At 39.2% G+C, this 18440-nt stretch overlaps 1 protein-coding gene across 3 annotated transcripts in view; it reads right to left on the reverse strand.

Moving 5' to 3' along the window:
• LOC122993647 (piezo-type mechanosensitive ion channel component 2) overlaps positions 1-18440 on the reverse strand; it is a 96640-nt gene that overhangs the window by 12635 nt on the left and 65565 nt on the right. The window contains exons 25-41 of one of the 3 annotated variants that reach the window (XM_044367986.1): positions 15910-16153; positions 15592-15709; positions 14510-14666; positions 13633-13722; positions 11292-11410; positions 11000-11068; positions 9716-9819; positions 8987-9085; positions 7633-7753; positions 7452-7529; positions 6565-6731; positions 6232-6425; positions 4751-4924; positions 3575-4240; positions 2310-2568; positions 1704-1883; positions 185-491 (exon numbers count right to left, since the gene is read on the reverse strand). In XM_044367986.1, the coding sequence (XP_044223921.1) occupies positions 185-491; positions 1704-1883; positions 2310-2568; positions 3575-4240; positions 4751-4924; positions 6232-6425; positions 6565-6731; positions 7452-7529; positions 7633-7753; positions 8987-9085; positions 9716-9819; positions 11000-11068; positions 11292-11410; positions 13633-13722; positions 14510-14666; positions 15592-15709; positions 15910-16153 (3146 nt within the window). The remainder of the gene's footprint in view (positions 1-184; positions 492-1703; positions 1884-2309; positions 2569-3574; positions 4241-4750; positions 4925-6231; positions 6426-6564; positions 6732-7451; positions 7530-7632; positions 7754-8986; positions 9086-9715; positions 9820-10999; positions 11069-11291; positions 11411-13632; positions 13723-14509; positions 14667-15591; positions 15710-15909; positions 16154-18440) is intronic. The other 2 variants (XM_044367988.1, XM_044367987.1) reach the window with 2 other exon arrangements.

The following is an 18440-nucleotide window of genomic DNA, read 5'->3' on the forward strand; positions in this document are numbered from 1 at the left end:
AGGCAGCAAATCCTCACAAGTGAGAAACTTTAACTAGCAAATTGTTTGCATTTTTGCATTTTTAATGGATTGTCAAAGCAAAGCCTTGTCTGTTTATCTATTAATCAAGTAATTGTTTCAGCTCAAATAAATCATTCAAAAAAATCCAATAACCAGGGAATAGTAGATAACAAAAGGCCTTCACCTCTCTTCGATCGTCCAGAGGAGTGCAGAGATCGGTGAGAAATGTGCGAGCCTCCGCTGGAGCTCTTGCGACGCTGGTAGGTCTGCTGTTGGGGGAAATGCACCTGGACATGCTCTGAATCTATGGAGGTCCCAAAGTTTATAGATTTCAAAGTATGAGTGGAGCCTCTCCTCTCATTGATCAGTGAGGAGGCAGGTTCAGACTCCTTCTCACTCTCCTCCTTGTCTTTTACTTCGTCCTCGGACACACTCTGACGAGGTGGCTCTTTCTTTTCTTTGGGGTCGTCCTCGTCCCACAGACCATGACACTGGAAGTGGAAGAAAAAGGAAAAAAAGCAGGAATATTTTATTTATCATATCTTATTCCGAAATCAATTGAGAGCCTGGTGCTTGGAGTGCAAATGCAGTCTAGAGTTTGTTTCATTCATTAAGAGAAGAGAGAAACAGAAAGTGAAAGACACAGGAGAGAAACGGACACATACCCCTCTGAATCAGGTCAATACTGGTCTTTCATTTGATATTGGATATAAGCTGGCCTGTTCTGCTAAAAGCTGATATTATTGATGATTGTACTGACCACAGGTACATAAATAAATTGATAAAAACCTGCAGTGGACTTTCGTTTTTATTTTATTTTACTACTTCTTTATTTTCTTTTAGTTTCTCTGTTCTCTGTAAATTGATTCCTAATTAATCCTCAAGGCAGTTACGCATCACAGACTTTGCCTTACAGGTGAATAGATGTGGACCAATTAACAAACCCACAAACATTTGATCAATTAAAGTTTCAGTTTTTATATGTTTAAAAACGGCTTTTCTATAGTGTTAATAAGAAAATTTTACAAACAGTATTATTGAAATTTCATGGCCTGATTATAGATAATTTTAAAGATACTTCATATCAGCAAAGAGTACAGAGTATTATCACCTTGAATTAAACAAGACTAAGAATCTACGGCCATGCTAGCGGCTCTTTGAGGCTTTATTTAGGTAAACAGTGCTATGAGCTAAACGCTAACATCAGAATGCTAACATACTCACAATGACAACACTAACATGCTGATGTTAAGGAGGTATAATGTTTACCACGTTCATCATGCTAGTTCAGTGTGTTAGTGTGCTAACATTTGCTAATTAGCACTAGGGGCGGCACATGGGAAAGTTTTGTAGGTATTTGGAAATAAACCAAATTATTGGAGGATTTGAAATTCTGACGTGATGACTGTGCTAGATGAAAAGTGAAGAGATCAGATGAAGTGAAGCAACTACACTTCATCCCAAAGGTGACGTGAATGTCTGCACCAAATTTCTTGGAAATCCATGTAATAGTTGTTGAGATATTTCAGTCTGGACGTAGTTGGTCCATACTGTCATCCATAGAGCCATGTGGCTAGCGTGGCTAAAATATTGGCATCAGCGTTAAAGGGAAGCCTATATAGAACAGTTACATCTCAGTGAAGAACAAACAGTGTGACACTGTGTGAGATATTTAGTTTTAACATATTCTGACTTTGCAGCACCTTCAGGATGGATCTGTGGAAGAAGAGAGCCAGTAACTGGACCAGGTCATAGTGGACGTAACCATCCTTCTTCTCTACACCAATGATGTTTGGAGGGTGATACGGTTTATTCTTATCTATCTTGTTCTGGTTGAAGGGGAAGAAACCAAACTGGAAGAAGTATTTGATGACGATGGTGACCTGGAGGGAAAAGAACGAGAATGTCAGTGAAGCTTTCAAAACTAAAGATCGAGATGAAGCTTTGGAATGAAAAATAAAAGAGGCTGTTGTAAAATATTGATTAAAATTGAGTTATCATCTTACTATTAGACTACAGTGCAATCACCTCTCTGATACCTGATGCTTTAAACTTTCTTGTGCATACACTGATGCAACAAATTGATCTTTACATTCCTGCCTGATGGATTTTAGTATCAAAAAGTGTTTACAAATTATAATAAACTGATTGTCTTGGCTTAAAAAATAAAAATATAAAATGTACTTCTTGAAGGATGAGCAGCAATGTCATATAAAACAGACAAAATCACACCACTTGATTTGACGTGCTTTATATTGTGAAGGTTGTTAAAAATTGATGTTGTGTAAATTACATCCTCGCGTCTGTACCTCAGTAAAGACGATGGCTGTCATCCAGTAGCGTTTGCTTGGCCGGGGGACGGACAGCATCGCCCAGAGGAAGATGGTGATGGGAAGAACCAGTGTGACACAGGAGGCCGACACCATGTGGTTGATGATGATGACCAGGTAGCACACCATCTCCGAGTGGGCCACCAGCATGTTGTAGAGGGCGTAGCAGAGCTGGAGGATCAGAGGCTGACTTTCGTAGAATTGGTCTGAGTGCTCCAGCTCCTCATCATAAAACATCCTGGACAGAAAGAGAGAGAGGACTGTTTATGGGTTTTAACACTAAAATATGTAAATAAGTGTTTGATTACTTTTCTGATTCTACAAGACGACAGAAATCTGTTAAATCAAAACTTGCAAATTATTCTTGCTCCACAAAATGATGACCAGTGCCTGCAGTACAACGTGTGCTGCCAAATGACCAAAATATGAGACAAATCATATTGCGCCACAGTTTCACAGGTGCACCTCAATCCCAGTCTTCCTCGGGGGAAACTGACCTGAAAGTCTGGCTCCTTGTACAGATATTTTTGTTGTTGTCGTTGTGGGATGTGCAACAGTTTATTTTAGTGTCAACGTAGTGAAACTGATGATGTAGTTGGGATTTGATTCAATTGAAATTCATTAATATCAGTTCCAACAGGATAGCAGAACTTTGGTACCAAAACCATAATGATTCTTTTTTTAAATACTTTACTTTGAGGACTAGAAACATTTTTTACAACTAAACAATTTTTGTGCATTTTGTAAAATAACCAAACTCCTCAAACACTTTTTTTTAATTCATACAACACTGTTGTCAATAGTCTAAAGTGAAATATCAAAGATAGCAACATCATTGTTTATATCATCTGATAATAATATAACATCTGATCCTCTGTGACTTTGTGGCTTGGGACGCCCACCATGAGCATCAACGTCTCTGGTTCGAGTCTAGCTGGAGAGCTTTGTTGCATCTCTCTCTACTTCATTTACTGTCACTGTCTCATAAGGGCATAAAATGCACCAAGCACAACAAAGCACTCAATGGCAATGTTCAGTACTTGACAGTACTTAAAAACTACTAAGATCAATACCCAGACCTGTGGAAGGCGCACACATGTACCTTACAACGTTAAGGATGAACTATGTTTTAATTCTAAAATCATCAAGATGAATCTGCAGCAGAGAATCTGAGACAAATATCTGTTGAATCTGATTCCTTTGAGGCTTCAAGCTAAACAGGTTTCAGTTGTTTTTGGACTTACTTGTTGAGCAGCAGTTCGCTGGCGGTCAGCTCAGTGGTCATAGAGGGCAGCACGATGTCGGACCTGCTGTCTGAGCGACTATCAGAGGTCATAATCATACGCCTCTTCCTATCAATGTCGCTCTCGTCATCGCTAATTTCCAGACGGTCAAAGCTGACCGCCTTGCTGTAGCTGGGAGGCACGTCGGCGTCTGATGTTTTGGATGCGTCTGTATCGGGGGTGTAGAGCAGTCCTGCTCGCCCTTCGGTCTGCATGAAGTCCTGCTGTCCTCCTCCGTCCTCACTCTCAGTGACAAAGTCCTTCTCCTGGGCAGATTCTGGTTCCTCCAGCCTGAAGGATGGACCCTCATCTGGGCCAAAGGACTCCCAGTGAGCCTCTTCTCTCTCCTCTGTCTCCTGGTCCTGTGGCACCTCAAGTCCTTCCTCACCTTCCAGCCTCTCCTCCCTCTCCTGCCTCTCACCTTCCTCCTCCTTCTCCTCCTCCTCTGTCTCCCTCGGTTCTCCATCACTCCAGGGACCGCCCTCCGCCCCCTGACTCTCATCCAGCTGTTGGGATTCCCAGGGAACCTGCTGCCTGTCCTCCCCTTGATCCTGCTCATCTTCTACTTCTTCTATGGTGTCTGTGGTGCCCTGTCTGGAGTAGAGCGTGATACACTGGGTGGCTTCGCTGCAGGAGACAAACGGAGCAGAGTTTGGGTCAATCTGCATTCAGAATAGTCGGTTCAGATGTTTTACAATATAAAAAAATGGGAGGTGGAAGTCTGCCAGAACAAAAGTAATCAAAATTTACACAGAATAAACTCTTCCTGAAGTGTGTATTTCGTTGAACACTGAAACAAGAAAAGTGATTTTTATTCCAACCCTAAGTAACAGAAAGTTGAGGATGAATTAAGTATGAAATCGTTTTTTATATCACTGTTATTGGGTGAAATAAGGACATGCATTTTTCTGGTTATCTTTGGGTTTTTGAAAGGATGTAAACATCATGGTTATAGAAAAGTCATGCAATGCTTCAACTGAAATTAAAAATCAACAAAAAAACGTAGATGCGGGATTTTCACCCAACAGAGATATTCATCTTTTGATAATGAATCACAGGCACAATGACACTGCGCATGTCAGTGTCATCGCTAAGAGACACGGGGGTGTGTATATGGGTGATGCAGCGGCCGGGCACCTGGACACGATGCTGCTGCCGCTGTCCATTGATGAAGTGGACACATCAACGCCGTACATCTTACGCAGTTTGGGCCTGGCTCGCTCGCTGGTTTTGGGAATGTTCTCGGACATTCCGTCGAGGTCTTCCAGGGTGGATTGACGAGAAAACAGCGTGGTGGCCTCAGTGAAGTTACTGAGAGTCGGTGAGAGTGACAGATGGGATGTGTTAAGGGGGGATGAGATGGGATGTGTGTTAGATAACACAGACAGACAACATTTAACCCAAATTAAACATGAAAACCGAGCTGGAGAATGACCTGGCTGATCATCATGTGACCATAAAAAAACATGAGATGCAGTAAAGAATGAGGATGAAATGGCTCAGTGTGATGAGAACATGCCTATAAGTGGCTGCTATGTACATCTTAAAGTGTTGGTTTACCCAAATAGCAAAAAAATAAAAAAATAAAAAAATCTCACTTACTGTACCTTAAGGGGTATCTACCAGAGCTTCAATGATTAGTCGATTAATTGATGAACAGAAAATTAATCGGCAACTATTTTTATAATCAAATAATCGTTTAAGTAACTTTTCACGCAAAATGCCAAACATTCATTGGTTCAAGGCTCTTATTTTGAAAATTTGTTGCTTTTCTTGGATTTACATTACCGTCAATTTAATATTTGGGGGTTTTGTACTACTTGATTGGACAAAATAAGACATTTCCAGACGTAACCTTGGACTCCAGGATGTTGTTACATGTGTTTTTCACCATTTTCTGATGTGGTCTGACTGATTCATTAATCCGGAAAATAATCAGTAGATTAATCGATGATAAAAATAATCCTTGGTTGCAGCCCTATTATTTATTGTAGCCATGCAGAGAGTTTTGGTTTTACTGGCCAAGAGTTTTGAGATTTCTGTCATTTTATATTAATAGAAAAAATAGATTTAAAAACACTGGCAACATCTCTTTCCAGAAACAATGTCCCAGTTTTTTTGGATAATTTATTAAATGTCATGTCTAAAAAACTCTGACAAATATAACCATAACCTCATGCATGTCTACTGTAGATATGGGAGAGCCAACATGTTTATGTAATTTGATTGTTATCCTTTTGTGTATCTATTATGGCACATAAACTACTACTGAGACCTGTGCAGAACATGTATCCTCATGTGGAGCTAGAAGGATCATAAAAGGGCCTCTATCAGTAATGCAGTGGGCACTGATGATGAGTGACTGTTGTTATGACAACAAAAGGACAGATTATGTTTTCACCACTTCTTTCTTGACGATAAACAATAGCCAATGACAACACATGAATCTGAGGCTTTTTGTAAGTGAAAGGTTGTTTAAATTTTACAACCTAGGCAGAAAAAGAAAGTTAAGAAAGTTAATCTATTCTTTTGTTGTTCCACTAAAAATCAGTAAATATCTAAATCATTCACAATGGGGTATCTATCTGATTTCCCATGTTGCGTTTGAAGCTGTGTACCTAGACATGCTATCTCTGGACGCTGTGGAGTCCTGGCTCTCCATGTGGTAGCCTCTTCGCCTTCTTCGGAACCTGCTGGAGCCCGAGGCAGACTCGTCCTCGCTGAGCTGATCCATACTGGCCTGCCTGGACATGTTGAGCCTCATGGCCTTCTGATAGTAGACGTGGATGCTCTCTCTGGACGGCACATTGCCCTGTTAGGAGGAGAGCGGTTAATCATTTACTGGTGCTCTTAATCACCTTGAATATGCTTATAAATGTTTAAGTAACCAGACAAATGAATTAATTAACTCTTCTTCTATGTGTCAAAACTCAGTGCGGAGGATGATGTACCTTTTTAACCTCCCTGGTCAGCATGCAGCGCTCTATACGCAGCACAGTGGAGATGTCGATGTATTCCCTGCACATGTCATTCATCCACTTGGTGAAGCTCTCCACAGTCGTCTGCAAGAGGACCCAGGTGAACTTTATGATGTTGAACACTCTCTTGATGATGTTATCTGAGAAAGGACACACGACACAGAGGTTGTTTACAGTTTATTATTCAAATTCAATTTCAAAACCTCAGTCACAAAAATTTAAATCTTCAGGCTGCACAAAAGAACTTGCACTGGAGGCCCCTGATGGCCGTGAAAAGGTATATTTTTATGGTATTTTCAGGAAATTATGCAAAGTGATGTGAGTAAATTTCACAGCCAACTGACAATTATCATCAGCCACCGAAGGATATAAAAAGAGAAAAGAATATCAAAATATCTAATGTTTTGCAAGTCCAGTTTTCTCTGGATGGGGCACCTCTAAAATTTTCACTTCATCACTTCTTTTGAGTGAAGCGTCCTTATCTGACATCAACATTTCATTTAGATCAGCGGGTCTTATTTAAGGAAAATAGGAGGCTCCTCTTTATGCTGCTCATGGGGCAGTTGTCTTAAAAAAAACTCTTGCATTTTGGAGCTTTGCAATAGAAAAATCTGAAATGCTGACACTATTACAACCTGTCACATTTTATGACCCATAGACAAAGAAAGACAATAAAAACAGTAGTACAGTAGTGATCTATACAATATGTGTTCCTTTTGTGCCCGATTCCTGATTTATTGTTCCCAGTCCAGTGTTGCATATAAAGCATTAAAGCATGTTTAGACTCAGAAGAAGTAACTTAACAGCACAAATGTAAGTCGATCTTTACTTTAAAACAATTTTCTTAAAGTGAAACCAACCTTGACCACTAGACTTCTTGTTCTCTTCATCTTTTTCTTGCCCATCTGACAGCTCACCGACCTCTATGGTTACATGACCTGTTGAAGTACAGTAAAGAAACCTCACTGTGGCTGAAAGAAATGAAATGAAATCCCCCTTTGTAACTAATGTGGGTTTTTTTGTCTCTTGAACTTTGCTTACCCTCTTTCTTGCTTTTCCTGTGTCTAACCCCCTTTGTATATTTCTTCCAAAATTTGCGTTTCTCTTTGCCTCGTGCCCTCAGGGCAGCTTTGGGGTCTGTGATCCAGGCATGGTACAGAAACTGGAGAACAGAGGGCAGCAGTTTAGCAACAATGAAAGGATGTAAAAAAAAAAAAAGAGTCGATGAGGGAATTATACAAGAGCAACAAGACAAATTAAAAAGTTATGCACCAATTAAAGGTGGTTCTGCATGTTTTAGTCCATTAAACGTAAATTGGGTATACTTAATATTACTACAGACCATTATATCCTACCTTTGCGGTAACAAATGGTTTCAGTTCATACCAGTTCAGAATGAAAATCCTCTTACAGAAGCTTAAAACTTGACAGAGATAAGCCGTCATAGTGAAGATGTACTCCCCTTTATTTAGTTATTTATTCATTTATTGATTGTCACTTTTTCATTTTGGATTAAATTTTGAGCTTCATAGTGCATTCAAATGCTTATGAAAACTCCCAATGCCTTGATTTAACAGATGGTTGTTGAAGACAACAATTTGTCAAACAAAAACAACAATTTTAATGCAAGAAGCAACAAAATTCAGGTTATTTTTTCATAAGGTCCATGTTTGCTTTGTGTATCTTGTCTGGGTTTTATTTTCTGACAACACAGCTTGTAAATAGCTTCCTTGAATGCTCCAACTGTCATCTCCGGCTTTTTTAAGTTTTTAAATGCTCCAAGTTGATTTTCACAGTGAACTGTAAACTGTAAAACTGGCCAACGGCTACATGGAAGGTAGGAAAACAACCTAAAAACATCCTCTGAAAATAATGGGCGGTATTGTGAAGAATACATATTTTCTTGTTAATGCACTGAAACATGCTCGACCAGCAGTTTTAAACACAAAACACAGAAAAGGCCCAAACACTAAACACTGTTTCTGTTGCTGCTTCATTGAGAATGATAACTTGGCAACACACCAAATGAAAAGGTCAAAACAGACAGGAAACACATTTTTACTTTTTCGCATTTCTAAACCATTTCAGAATAACACTTCCAGTTTTTTATTAGTCAGACAACAACATGCAAACAGAGCAAAGTCAACAGATTTCCATTCCAGGTCATATTTAATTAGGTATTTCAAATTATTGTATATTTCCACTGCCAGATTTACTGTGTGGTGATACAGATCCAAACATCTATTGCTGAACTGTATTTAATATTTAGTTATTTGTGCCACAGCAGAACACCCATCATGACCTGGAAAGGCAGTTTTGTTATCGTGTTAGTTGTTATGTGAGCTCACAGATGTTCATGCAGAAAACAAGCTGTGTTAGTCGTGGTGGTGAGTACCTTGCCTGCCTTGACTACATACTGCAGTATAGTTTTAGGCAGCTTTATGATAGACTTAGGCAAAGCCAGAACAGCAGAGACAAACTTTCCAATAGCTCGCTACAAGGAGGAGGAGACAGAGTGGGAGTGGATTAGTAGAAAATCACTTCATATCACAATAAACATTAAAGGCTATCTGTGTTAGCAGACAATGGATCAGTGGATTTTATAAACCATGACGCAGGTCAACACTGGTGCAATTCAGCTCATTCCCCTGAATGTTAGTCTTTTGTTAAAGCAGCAAAAACAATCCATTAAAGGTCCAAAAATAAAAATACTAAAGAAAATAAGAATTCACAATAGAATTTATGGGTCAGTAGCACAAGTTCACACAAAAGTATGTCTCATATTCTAATGTTTCAGCTGTATTTTCTTCCATTATTCATCACATTATTATATGTTTTTAATAAATTCATCTGCTCATAATGAGTAACTACCTCCATCAGATACAGTAAATGTACACTAGTAAAAAGGTAGAATATTTTCCTCTGAGATGTAGTGCAGTATAAGGAAATATGTTACCTAGCAAAACACCAGCACTTCAAAACTATACCGTACTTTTTTGAATACCACGTCCTCAATGATAATAACCTACAATCCACTGATAAAGTCATTGCAGCAGAGACAGATTCAAAGACTCTTTTGACCCTGGATCTAATGGAAAAAAAATGCGCCACCACTGGAAATCACCTGAAATGCCGACTTCTTTGGCGGTTCCTCGTCTTTTTTCTCCTCCTCCTCCTCTTCTTCCTCACTGTCAGTTTCAAACAAGTAATATTCTCCACTTCTAACCACTGAGAGGCAAAGGATAAAGTGTAGTTACATTCAGTCAAACAGAGGGTGAAGTCATAGCAATAAAATGAGGCTCAGTGACGGTTCCCTTGCTGAAAGGAAGAAGCAGGAAATGTTTGAAAAATAAAACCCACTTCTTATTAAATTCTATTCACTGCATGAATCTAGACACAGTTTTAAAAAAACACCAAAACCATGAGAGGATGAAACAGAAAATGCAAAAAAACACACAAAAATGTTATGTTAGTATGGCTAATATAGCTATGAGCACAAAGCACAATGAAGAATGTCTATTAAAGACTTTCATTCCAGTAGCACAGTCGCCTTTAAGCTACTTGGCAGAGCAAGTGACTCCAGTCTACAGTAGTTAAGTGTTAGAAGCAATGGGATAGACAAGGCTGACTTATGTCCTTGAACAGAACCACAGTGGGTGGGAGGTGAGGGAGGATGCTGGGATATGGAGATGAAACATCAAATGACAAAGAGATAAAATGGAGAAATTATTTGAATGGGGTCATGTGGGAGTATGATATGAGACATAGGTTCAAACCAAACAGGCAATCACTGTATTGACTCAGAGAAATTATGGTATTTATTTACCACAAAGAGACTCTAAAGGTCTTAATTTTTTGTATATTTGGTCCAATCGCTGTTTTATTTTCTTCTGGGTGACGCCTGTTGGGTGATCATGTCTACAGGCAAAGAATGAACAAACCCGTCATCCTTTATTCCAGTACTGAGAATAAAGGTGAGTTGACTTCATACCTTTGCATGAAAATAGTAGAGTGATTCTCAACTGTGGGCTCTTTAGGCGACACCGATGATGAAGTTTAAACAACGTCAAGTACAAACTCCAGCCGTTAGTTATTTTCTCTTTCTGCACTATCTCAATGTGTCTATTTAAGGCAACCATGCTCTGCAACAATACTGACAGTTTTATAGATCATCTCTAAAACTCAAGTGCTTCTCCACACACAGTGCACAGTTACATGAGAGCTACAGGTAACAAGGGCCTTTAAATAGAGACAGAAAAGGACTAAAGTCTGGATGGTGAAAGACTACTGTATGTTGCTGCCTTCAGAGCCCTGGGCCAGTATGGGAATCCTCAGCGTTCTGGTCAAGGACACAAGGGCCGATCAGAGTGGAGGATAGAGATAAAAGAGGGTTGGGGGGTCAACCTACTGGAAGCATGGTCAACCCACGGCCTCCACCACTGCTTTTTTTTGGTCTTGGCTTTCTTTCGTTGTGCTCCTAAAATTTCACAAATACATCAATGCAACATTTCATAAGAAAATCAATTCTTCTGTTAACTTTAAGGAACATTTTCACTCTATGAGGCTGCTCCTTGAGATCAAATACTAATAAAAAATACATCATTATACAACATGTGTAAATATTACTTCTACACCACTTTTTTTTTTTTTTTTTTAACTTTGACCGCACAGTGAAAGGCCCCGCCAGCCTCCCATCATACCATCATCATCTTCCTCGGGCTGGACGAGGGTCTGTCCTTCTCCGGACTCCTGCACCATGCTTATCATCTTCTCCTTGCCCCTCTTAAACTTTTGCTGCCTCACCTTAATGCGCTCCATCCTGATTAGATCAGAGAGACGGTGAAGAGACACAGAGTATCGACACAGGAGAACATCAATGACGGCTTAACAGACTGACCATAAACATCTCCAGGCTTCACGTTGGAAATTAGCGTACGTTATGTAACAGCGGAGTGCTCATTAGGGCAGAGGAGTGGATATTATCATATAGTATTATTATATATTATTATATTATGAGTAACTTCTGAGGTAACTGTAAGTGGTGGGAATACATTGACTTTATGTGGTGTGATATACTGAGAGCTGACTTCCTAGAATCACTATAGCCAGGAGTTCCTTTAAATCCAGAACAGGTTTTCATAATGGCTTTCTGAGTCATGATTACCTACTTCTGGACTAAATTAGGCCTATTGAGACTCCACAGTTTCATAAAAGATATTGAAAATCCTGAATGTTTGCACTATATGATGTGTCAGTGCAACTTAATGTCTGTAGATATTCTATATTTTTTCCTTGCTGTCCACAAATCCCATGAAAAGACCAAAACCAACAATAAATTGACCCAACTAAGAAGTATGGTCTGTGTAGCCTGATTTGTGCCATATAGCTATGTTGTTGTTGTGACAAATCACCAATTGTGTATTTATCCTCTGCTGAAAATAGTCCCCAGAGAATGTAATATTTGCTCTTGTTTGACCAACGATTGCTAAAAACTACAGTGCGCAGCTGTTAAAGGAAGTTACTGAGCCATTTTTAAGATATTTACCAAACGTTTTGTGACCCGTTTTGAAGATTTTCACCTTCAGTAAGAACAAATGGGCTTAGGGCTGAGTGCCGCAGACAGGCAGAGAATGTGGAAAGTATTGAGAGACGGACGAACACATTGTTGGTTTTGGTCTTTTCATCAGACTTGTTTACAGCACCAGTGTTGTCTTTTAAATGAAAACCAACCAACTGCAGTAAGAATTTAGCCGCATGGAAAAAGGTATTTTAAAGCAACTACAAGGAACTTTCATTTCGTGCTGATTTTGGCGACCCCTGTGGACAAAAGCGGTAGTGTTTCCCAAATGAAGACTGCATTTCCCATGAGCACTGCCGTCTCATGTCGTAAAGACCTTGATCTGGCTAATGTGTACATTAGTTTTGAAAGCAAGTGAAAGAAAAATGTTTTTAATAGCACTTTTCTTTTTTAAACATGACTGTTTGCAGGATGCATAGCGATGAAGTAACGTATCTATTCGTGACTATGTAAGATTAATAACTGTAATATGACGATGGTGAAACAAAGTAAACTTTCTTTTAGTACCGTTCATACACCTAGATTACATGTAAACCTACAACTAACAGATCTAGCTGCTCGGTAATAGTAATTTTGCTGAGAAAGCTAAAATAATCAACATTTTCTAGTAATGTTATGACTTCATAACAATAAGCCAACATCAAGATATAGCTGGGTAGTGAGGCCAACATAAAAAGTTACGTTATGAGCCAGTTGTGTTACAATAATGTCCACCGTGACCTTTACCTCCGTGGACTGTACACAGCCATTTGCATTATATGTTAGGGTGCCAACTAACAGCTGCAGGCATGGGGGTTCCTCTTTATATTTCATTAATTCATTTCAACCTTACAAACTAAATTAGCTAACAATTATCTGCCATTATTTCACAAACTATCCTCCGGTCTGTGTGCTGTAAATAGTTTCATCTGATATTGTGGTGAATCAGACCCGGGGACAGGCTTTTAGAATAACTACATAGAAAGAGCCAATTTTCTCACTGATGGTCTCATTTGCTTATGGAGGTCATATAGAGGCATCAGTATTAAATTGAGATTGTTTCATAACCACTTAAAACACCTTGTAGCTGCTTTAAAGTCTAGAAATATAAAAAAATGAAATATTTTTCCTCCTCTTGATGTGTATTTTAAAACGTGTATTCACTGTTTGTCTCAATAACAATCCTTAAAATACATTTTACTTGACTGACAGCATGCTCTTTGGCCTCTTGTGGTTGTTTACTGGTTATCAGACACAATTCTTGTCTCTAAATTAATCCTGAAATTGTTCCAAATAATCTTGCTGTATTACCTCTGTCTAATCTAAACCAGCGCAAGACAACTGCAGAGTTATTTTGAATTACGTGTGTACAAATTTGATCTGTATTGGACAAATTCCAAATCCAAAACTTCAAGTGCTGTACATGAAAACCACATCCACAGCATTACAAAACATGACGTATGTTAAAGTTAAGAGAGTCTCACTGTCTCTTCAGCTGCTCCACAGATTTGCTCTCCTCCTCCAGTCTGGCCCTCACAGCCTTCACTATAGTGGCCTGGAAAAGCTCCGCCCCTCTGAAACGCAGAAACACATCAGTAAATTATTAAACGTTCAAAACATCCAGTTTCAGTGTGTAGGTTTTAACTTACATTACTACTTAAAGAATATAAAAAACATAACTATACATTTCTGTGGCTGACACCTTACAGTACCTCAATGGTTCTCATACTCTCTCTGTCAAACCGCCTTTTGGAAACCAAAAATTAAAAAAAAAAACTCCTCCACCCACAATGAGTAGTTTGATTACATTTTTATCTAACTGTAACTAAGTATAACTTAAATATATTGGGTAAACTAGTGACAAGAGGTTGCATTTTATTGAAACAACATTGTCAAGAAATTAACTGCATGTTTCTTTTCACATTAGTTTCTGTTTTGCAAATAAAAAGTGCAAGTTACTGAATACTGACCATGAACACAAGAGCAACATCTTGTGCTTTATGTGTTATTTTGCTTTCTGAATAAATTTTGCTAACCTGAATCTTATTAGCCTTGCTAGCATCTGAGCACGTTTGTTTCCTTATAGTTCTAAAACAGAGTCATAGACTGTTTTCACAGAGGATTTATAGCAGGAAAAGAAACTAATAACATTGATGACGTCTCAGTTTGAGCAATTATTGCAATTCAGTGCATCAATTAACACTGTTATTTGTTAAACCTGTGTTCAACATGACAAAAGGTTGTTTATACAGTAAGAATATGTCAGAGGGGACTGAATATGGGTGCAGCAACCCTGGATAAGATCTCAGAAGTCCAGTATCAAACCTGTGACCTCCCTGGTCTACAGTGTCAGCTCTGTACCTGGATGCAAGGATCTGTGATGCTCTGATATCTGCCACCACGTGGAGGAAGTAGTAGCTCATGAAGACTCGTCTCTGCAGCAGCAGGAAGGCGAAGCAGATACTGTCCCAGATGATCCCCGCCTCGTTGCTGGGCAGCTCACAGCGCTTATCAGCATCTAGTCAGACAATGTATAACACGGTGACACACAATAATTATCAGATTTATTCAAACTCACGCCATGATAATTAACTAATCACTCATTCACAGCACAATAAATTATTAGCTGAGTGAAATCTTCAATGTGATAAGCATCCTCAGGAGGTTCAAATGATGCATCAATTTGTCTCTTTGAATGTGAGCAGCTCATTTAAAAATGTTATTGTCAAAATGAAACTATTGTCAGTAGTTAACAGGGTGAGTGAGTGAGTGAGTGAGTGTGAATTGCCCAGACTCTCGAGGAGTCTGAGTATTGTTGCCGTGTTTTCTGTTCACTGTACTGTACATCAGTTGCCCAGTGGGATCAAGATAAAGACTGACCTGAAGTAAACTGGCCTGAAAGATGTAAAATAAACAAGGGTGTGGGTCTAATTTCAACTGGAGCAATCTGGAGCAGCAAATCATGCTGACATGCAACGGCTAGAGTTGCAGTAAACAAAATGGGGGATTTATGCTTCATTCTCATAATACTGAACATGATATCCACCCCTTTCATGCCCAATTTCTTCCCTAAATAAATGAATAAATAATGCCAATCATAAGTAAGTAGTTTATTTCTAGAGCACAGTTTAAACTGACCAAAGTGCTGTACAAAAGCACATTAAAATATGAAGTAAAAAGCATAAAAATTGTGACCTGAATGTGACCCTGCAATATTTTTAGGCAGTGATCTGATGTTTTCAATTTTTTTGGTGAAAAACTTCAAAAATTTCTCACAGATAGATACGGGGACTGAGGACATAATTTATAGTGCTGGACAGAATTTTAGGTCTTTAGGTGAGAATTTAAGGTATGAGAGAAATATGTAGCCTGGGCTTTGTTGGCTGCTGAGACGCTAAAAAAGTATAAGTTGCATAAAGATGTAAAGCGGTGAGTTGACTTACTCAGGTGTTCCTGGCTGGTGTTGATGTTGTATTCCTTGATGGTGCAGGCCAGACTGAACAACTGGATTAACCAGCACTGGTTCTCAATCAGAGAGTTGATGTAGCCACAAGCCAGAATCTAGGAACAAGAAACCTTTATTGTATACTTGATAATAAAATATTCAATTGTATATATTATATTATTAAAATAAATGCTAAGTTTTGCACTTTTATGCAGACAGACACAAGCAAATCACCTCCTTATATGTGTAATATATAAGATTTTTCTATTATGTAGTTAAAAAGCTCATCTTGATAAACAATAAACAGATTACTCACAGACAAAATGTTCTTCATAGTGATTACAAAGATGTTGTAGGCGATCAGGAAGTCCCAGTAGTGGAGGATCTTTTTGATCGGTTTGAGCAACAGCTCGCCGCCAAAGAGCAGGAAGTAGAAGCAAGCCACCAAATAACCCATGCAGAAGATGCTGATTCGTGTGGTTCCCGTGATGAAGATGATGGTGAGGACAAACCAGAACAGGTAGCTGAACATGATGACCTTCAGCATGTCCAGGTAGGACCTAGAGGACAGTGGTGAGGAAGGTCGAATGTGAATGGAAACCAGTGACACACAATACGATCTTGTGTCTTATCAGCTCCAAATGTCGAGGAAATGTCTGAAAAATATGAACTTCAGCACCCAGAAGTGATGTATCGACATGCGAGTGTTCACACATTATCCCAAGATGGTTATCCCATCTACAAGCCCTTTAGTCACACTCAATAAATAGATATTTGTAGTGGTCTGTTTACAAGTTTAACCATATAATAAAGGAACTGTTTTGGCTGTGTCACTCCTCTTAAGTAGCTGCACTGTTTGTTTTAGTGTTAATGTTGAATTTTGTTTACAGTGAAATGGCAGCAATGGTAACATTGAATTTTAACAAGTTTTTGTTGACACTTCTGTGTTTTCTTGCCAAAAAAACCCCACAAATGTATCCATTTATCTTATTTTTAATTACAACTAGGGGGCAAACATGAACATATTTTCCCACTCAGCTGCATTTATTTACAGTCAACATGACAAAACATGAACACATCAAGTTTACTTATCCAGCTAGTTACTCTGTTTAGGAGGACGTTTCCTATTTTGCTCTCCAGTTTTTTTAATTCAAGTCACTTCCTGTGGGCAGAAAGGTGTGTGTATCCAGCACCAGAATTAATTTCAAATCTACAGCATTTCAATTAGCCCAGAAAGCCTCATCTTGCTTAATAATGTTTTTCTTTTTTTTTTATTTAAATGTATGTTTGATTTGAACTGGAGGGACAGGAAATACGGGACCCGTGCCAGCTAATAAGTATGCAGGCTTACCACATAATAAAAGTCAAAACAACATTTCAGTTCATTCTGTCGCTGTGTGCTTAATCCAGCCATCAATCACACTTAGTGTTTCACTTAGTGTCAGGACACCGGTAAGAGTCTGATCAATGGATGGGAAACAGAGCTGAAACCTGACTCCTGTCACTCAGCGCAGGTACACCGCTGCATGTATGTCCTGCGTGTGTCTAACATGCTATAAAAGCAAGCGTATGGATCCTGTGTTATCATGTGAGACACCATTTATACGATGGGTACGGTTGAAAACATAGGAAGCAGCGTGCATTAATTTAATGGACCTGGGGAAAACATGGGACCACAACAACAGTAACACTGTTTAGGAAGGAGCTCTGATGAAGTGGGTTTGGATTGGACGATGCGTTGATGGGCCGGAATAGCTGAGTGAGTGTCCTTCTTCATCAGGGGGGGAGAAAATACCTTTTCCATACTTGAAAGCTATTTATTGAGTTAGAGTACAGGGCAAAAGCGTCTGAGTCGCGGAGTGACGGACAGAGTGTTTTTGTGGATTATGGATTTCTCCCCCCCCACCCCGTATCCGTAATTCGATCCTGGAGGGAAACGATGGAATAAGTGCAGAGCTGCTGCCGTGGCGTGGACAGACGGGCTGTGCAGCTCTCTTTTTTTTTCTCTACTAGGGCTTGTTGATGGACACAGAGTGCGTTAATAAAAGACTTGTCCACTTTGCGCATCAAAACAGTGGAATGTGAAGAGCACATAATCAATGACTGTGGACAGGTCAGGATGCTATCGCTGTCTTCTTTCTAACTCGGTCTCTATTTCCCTGCCTCTCAAAACCCTCTGTTCACTCTTTTTTATGTGCAAAGTCAGTATCAAACTCTAGATTCACATATCGGACGACAGCCAAAAGTCGCAATTATGTATACAGTAGGTATTCAATAACATCTCTCACTAAGCTACTGACATGAGCTACTGTCATCATTACCTTTATTTATCCAGGATAAGGGATTTGCTGAGCGGGTATGTTCTTATTCAGCACCACCCCACTTAAGATTTCTACAGCTGCACGGTTAGCCGCCAAGTACAACAACACTTTTCTACTGAGTTGGCCTCTGAGCGGCTCAACTGGAGAAACTGGGCTGTACAGAAAAGAGTCTCAGTCAACGGTAGCTCAGTGGTTGTCGCTGAAAGAGGGGACAAATGATACCTGTTTGCTTTTCTAAACCAAAATTCACCCAACCAGTCAGAAGAGGTTTCTTTTGATTAGTTAAAGGTGTCAAAATTAGTTGGTCAATTGGCGACTGCAGTCCATGACACACTTTTAACGCTTATAAATGTATTCCTGACAAGATAAGGGCAGAAAAACCGAAGTTATGCTTTTTCACTTGTGATGACGTAAGACAACAATCAAATATGTTAGATAGTAGAAACAGTGGAACGGTAAACACGTGTGGAACTGGAAGATTGTTATTTTTATTATTTCTGACCCTATTAACAACCATAACACTTAA

The sequence above is a fragment of the Thunnus albacares genome, chromosome 12 (genome assembly GCF_914725855.1).
Source record: "Thunnus albacares chromosome 12, fThuAlb1.1, whole genome shotgun sequence".
Taxonomy (NCBI): Eukaryota; Metazoa; Chordata; class Actinopteri; order Scombriformes; family Scombridae; genus Thunnus; species Thunnus albacares.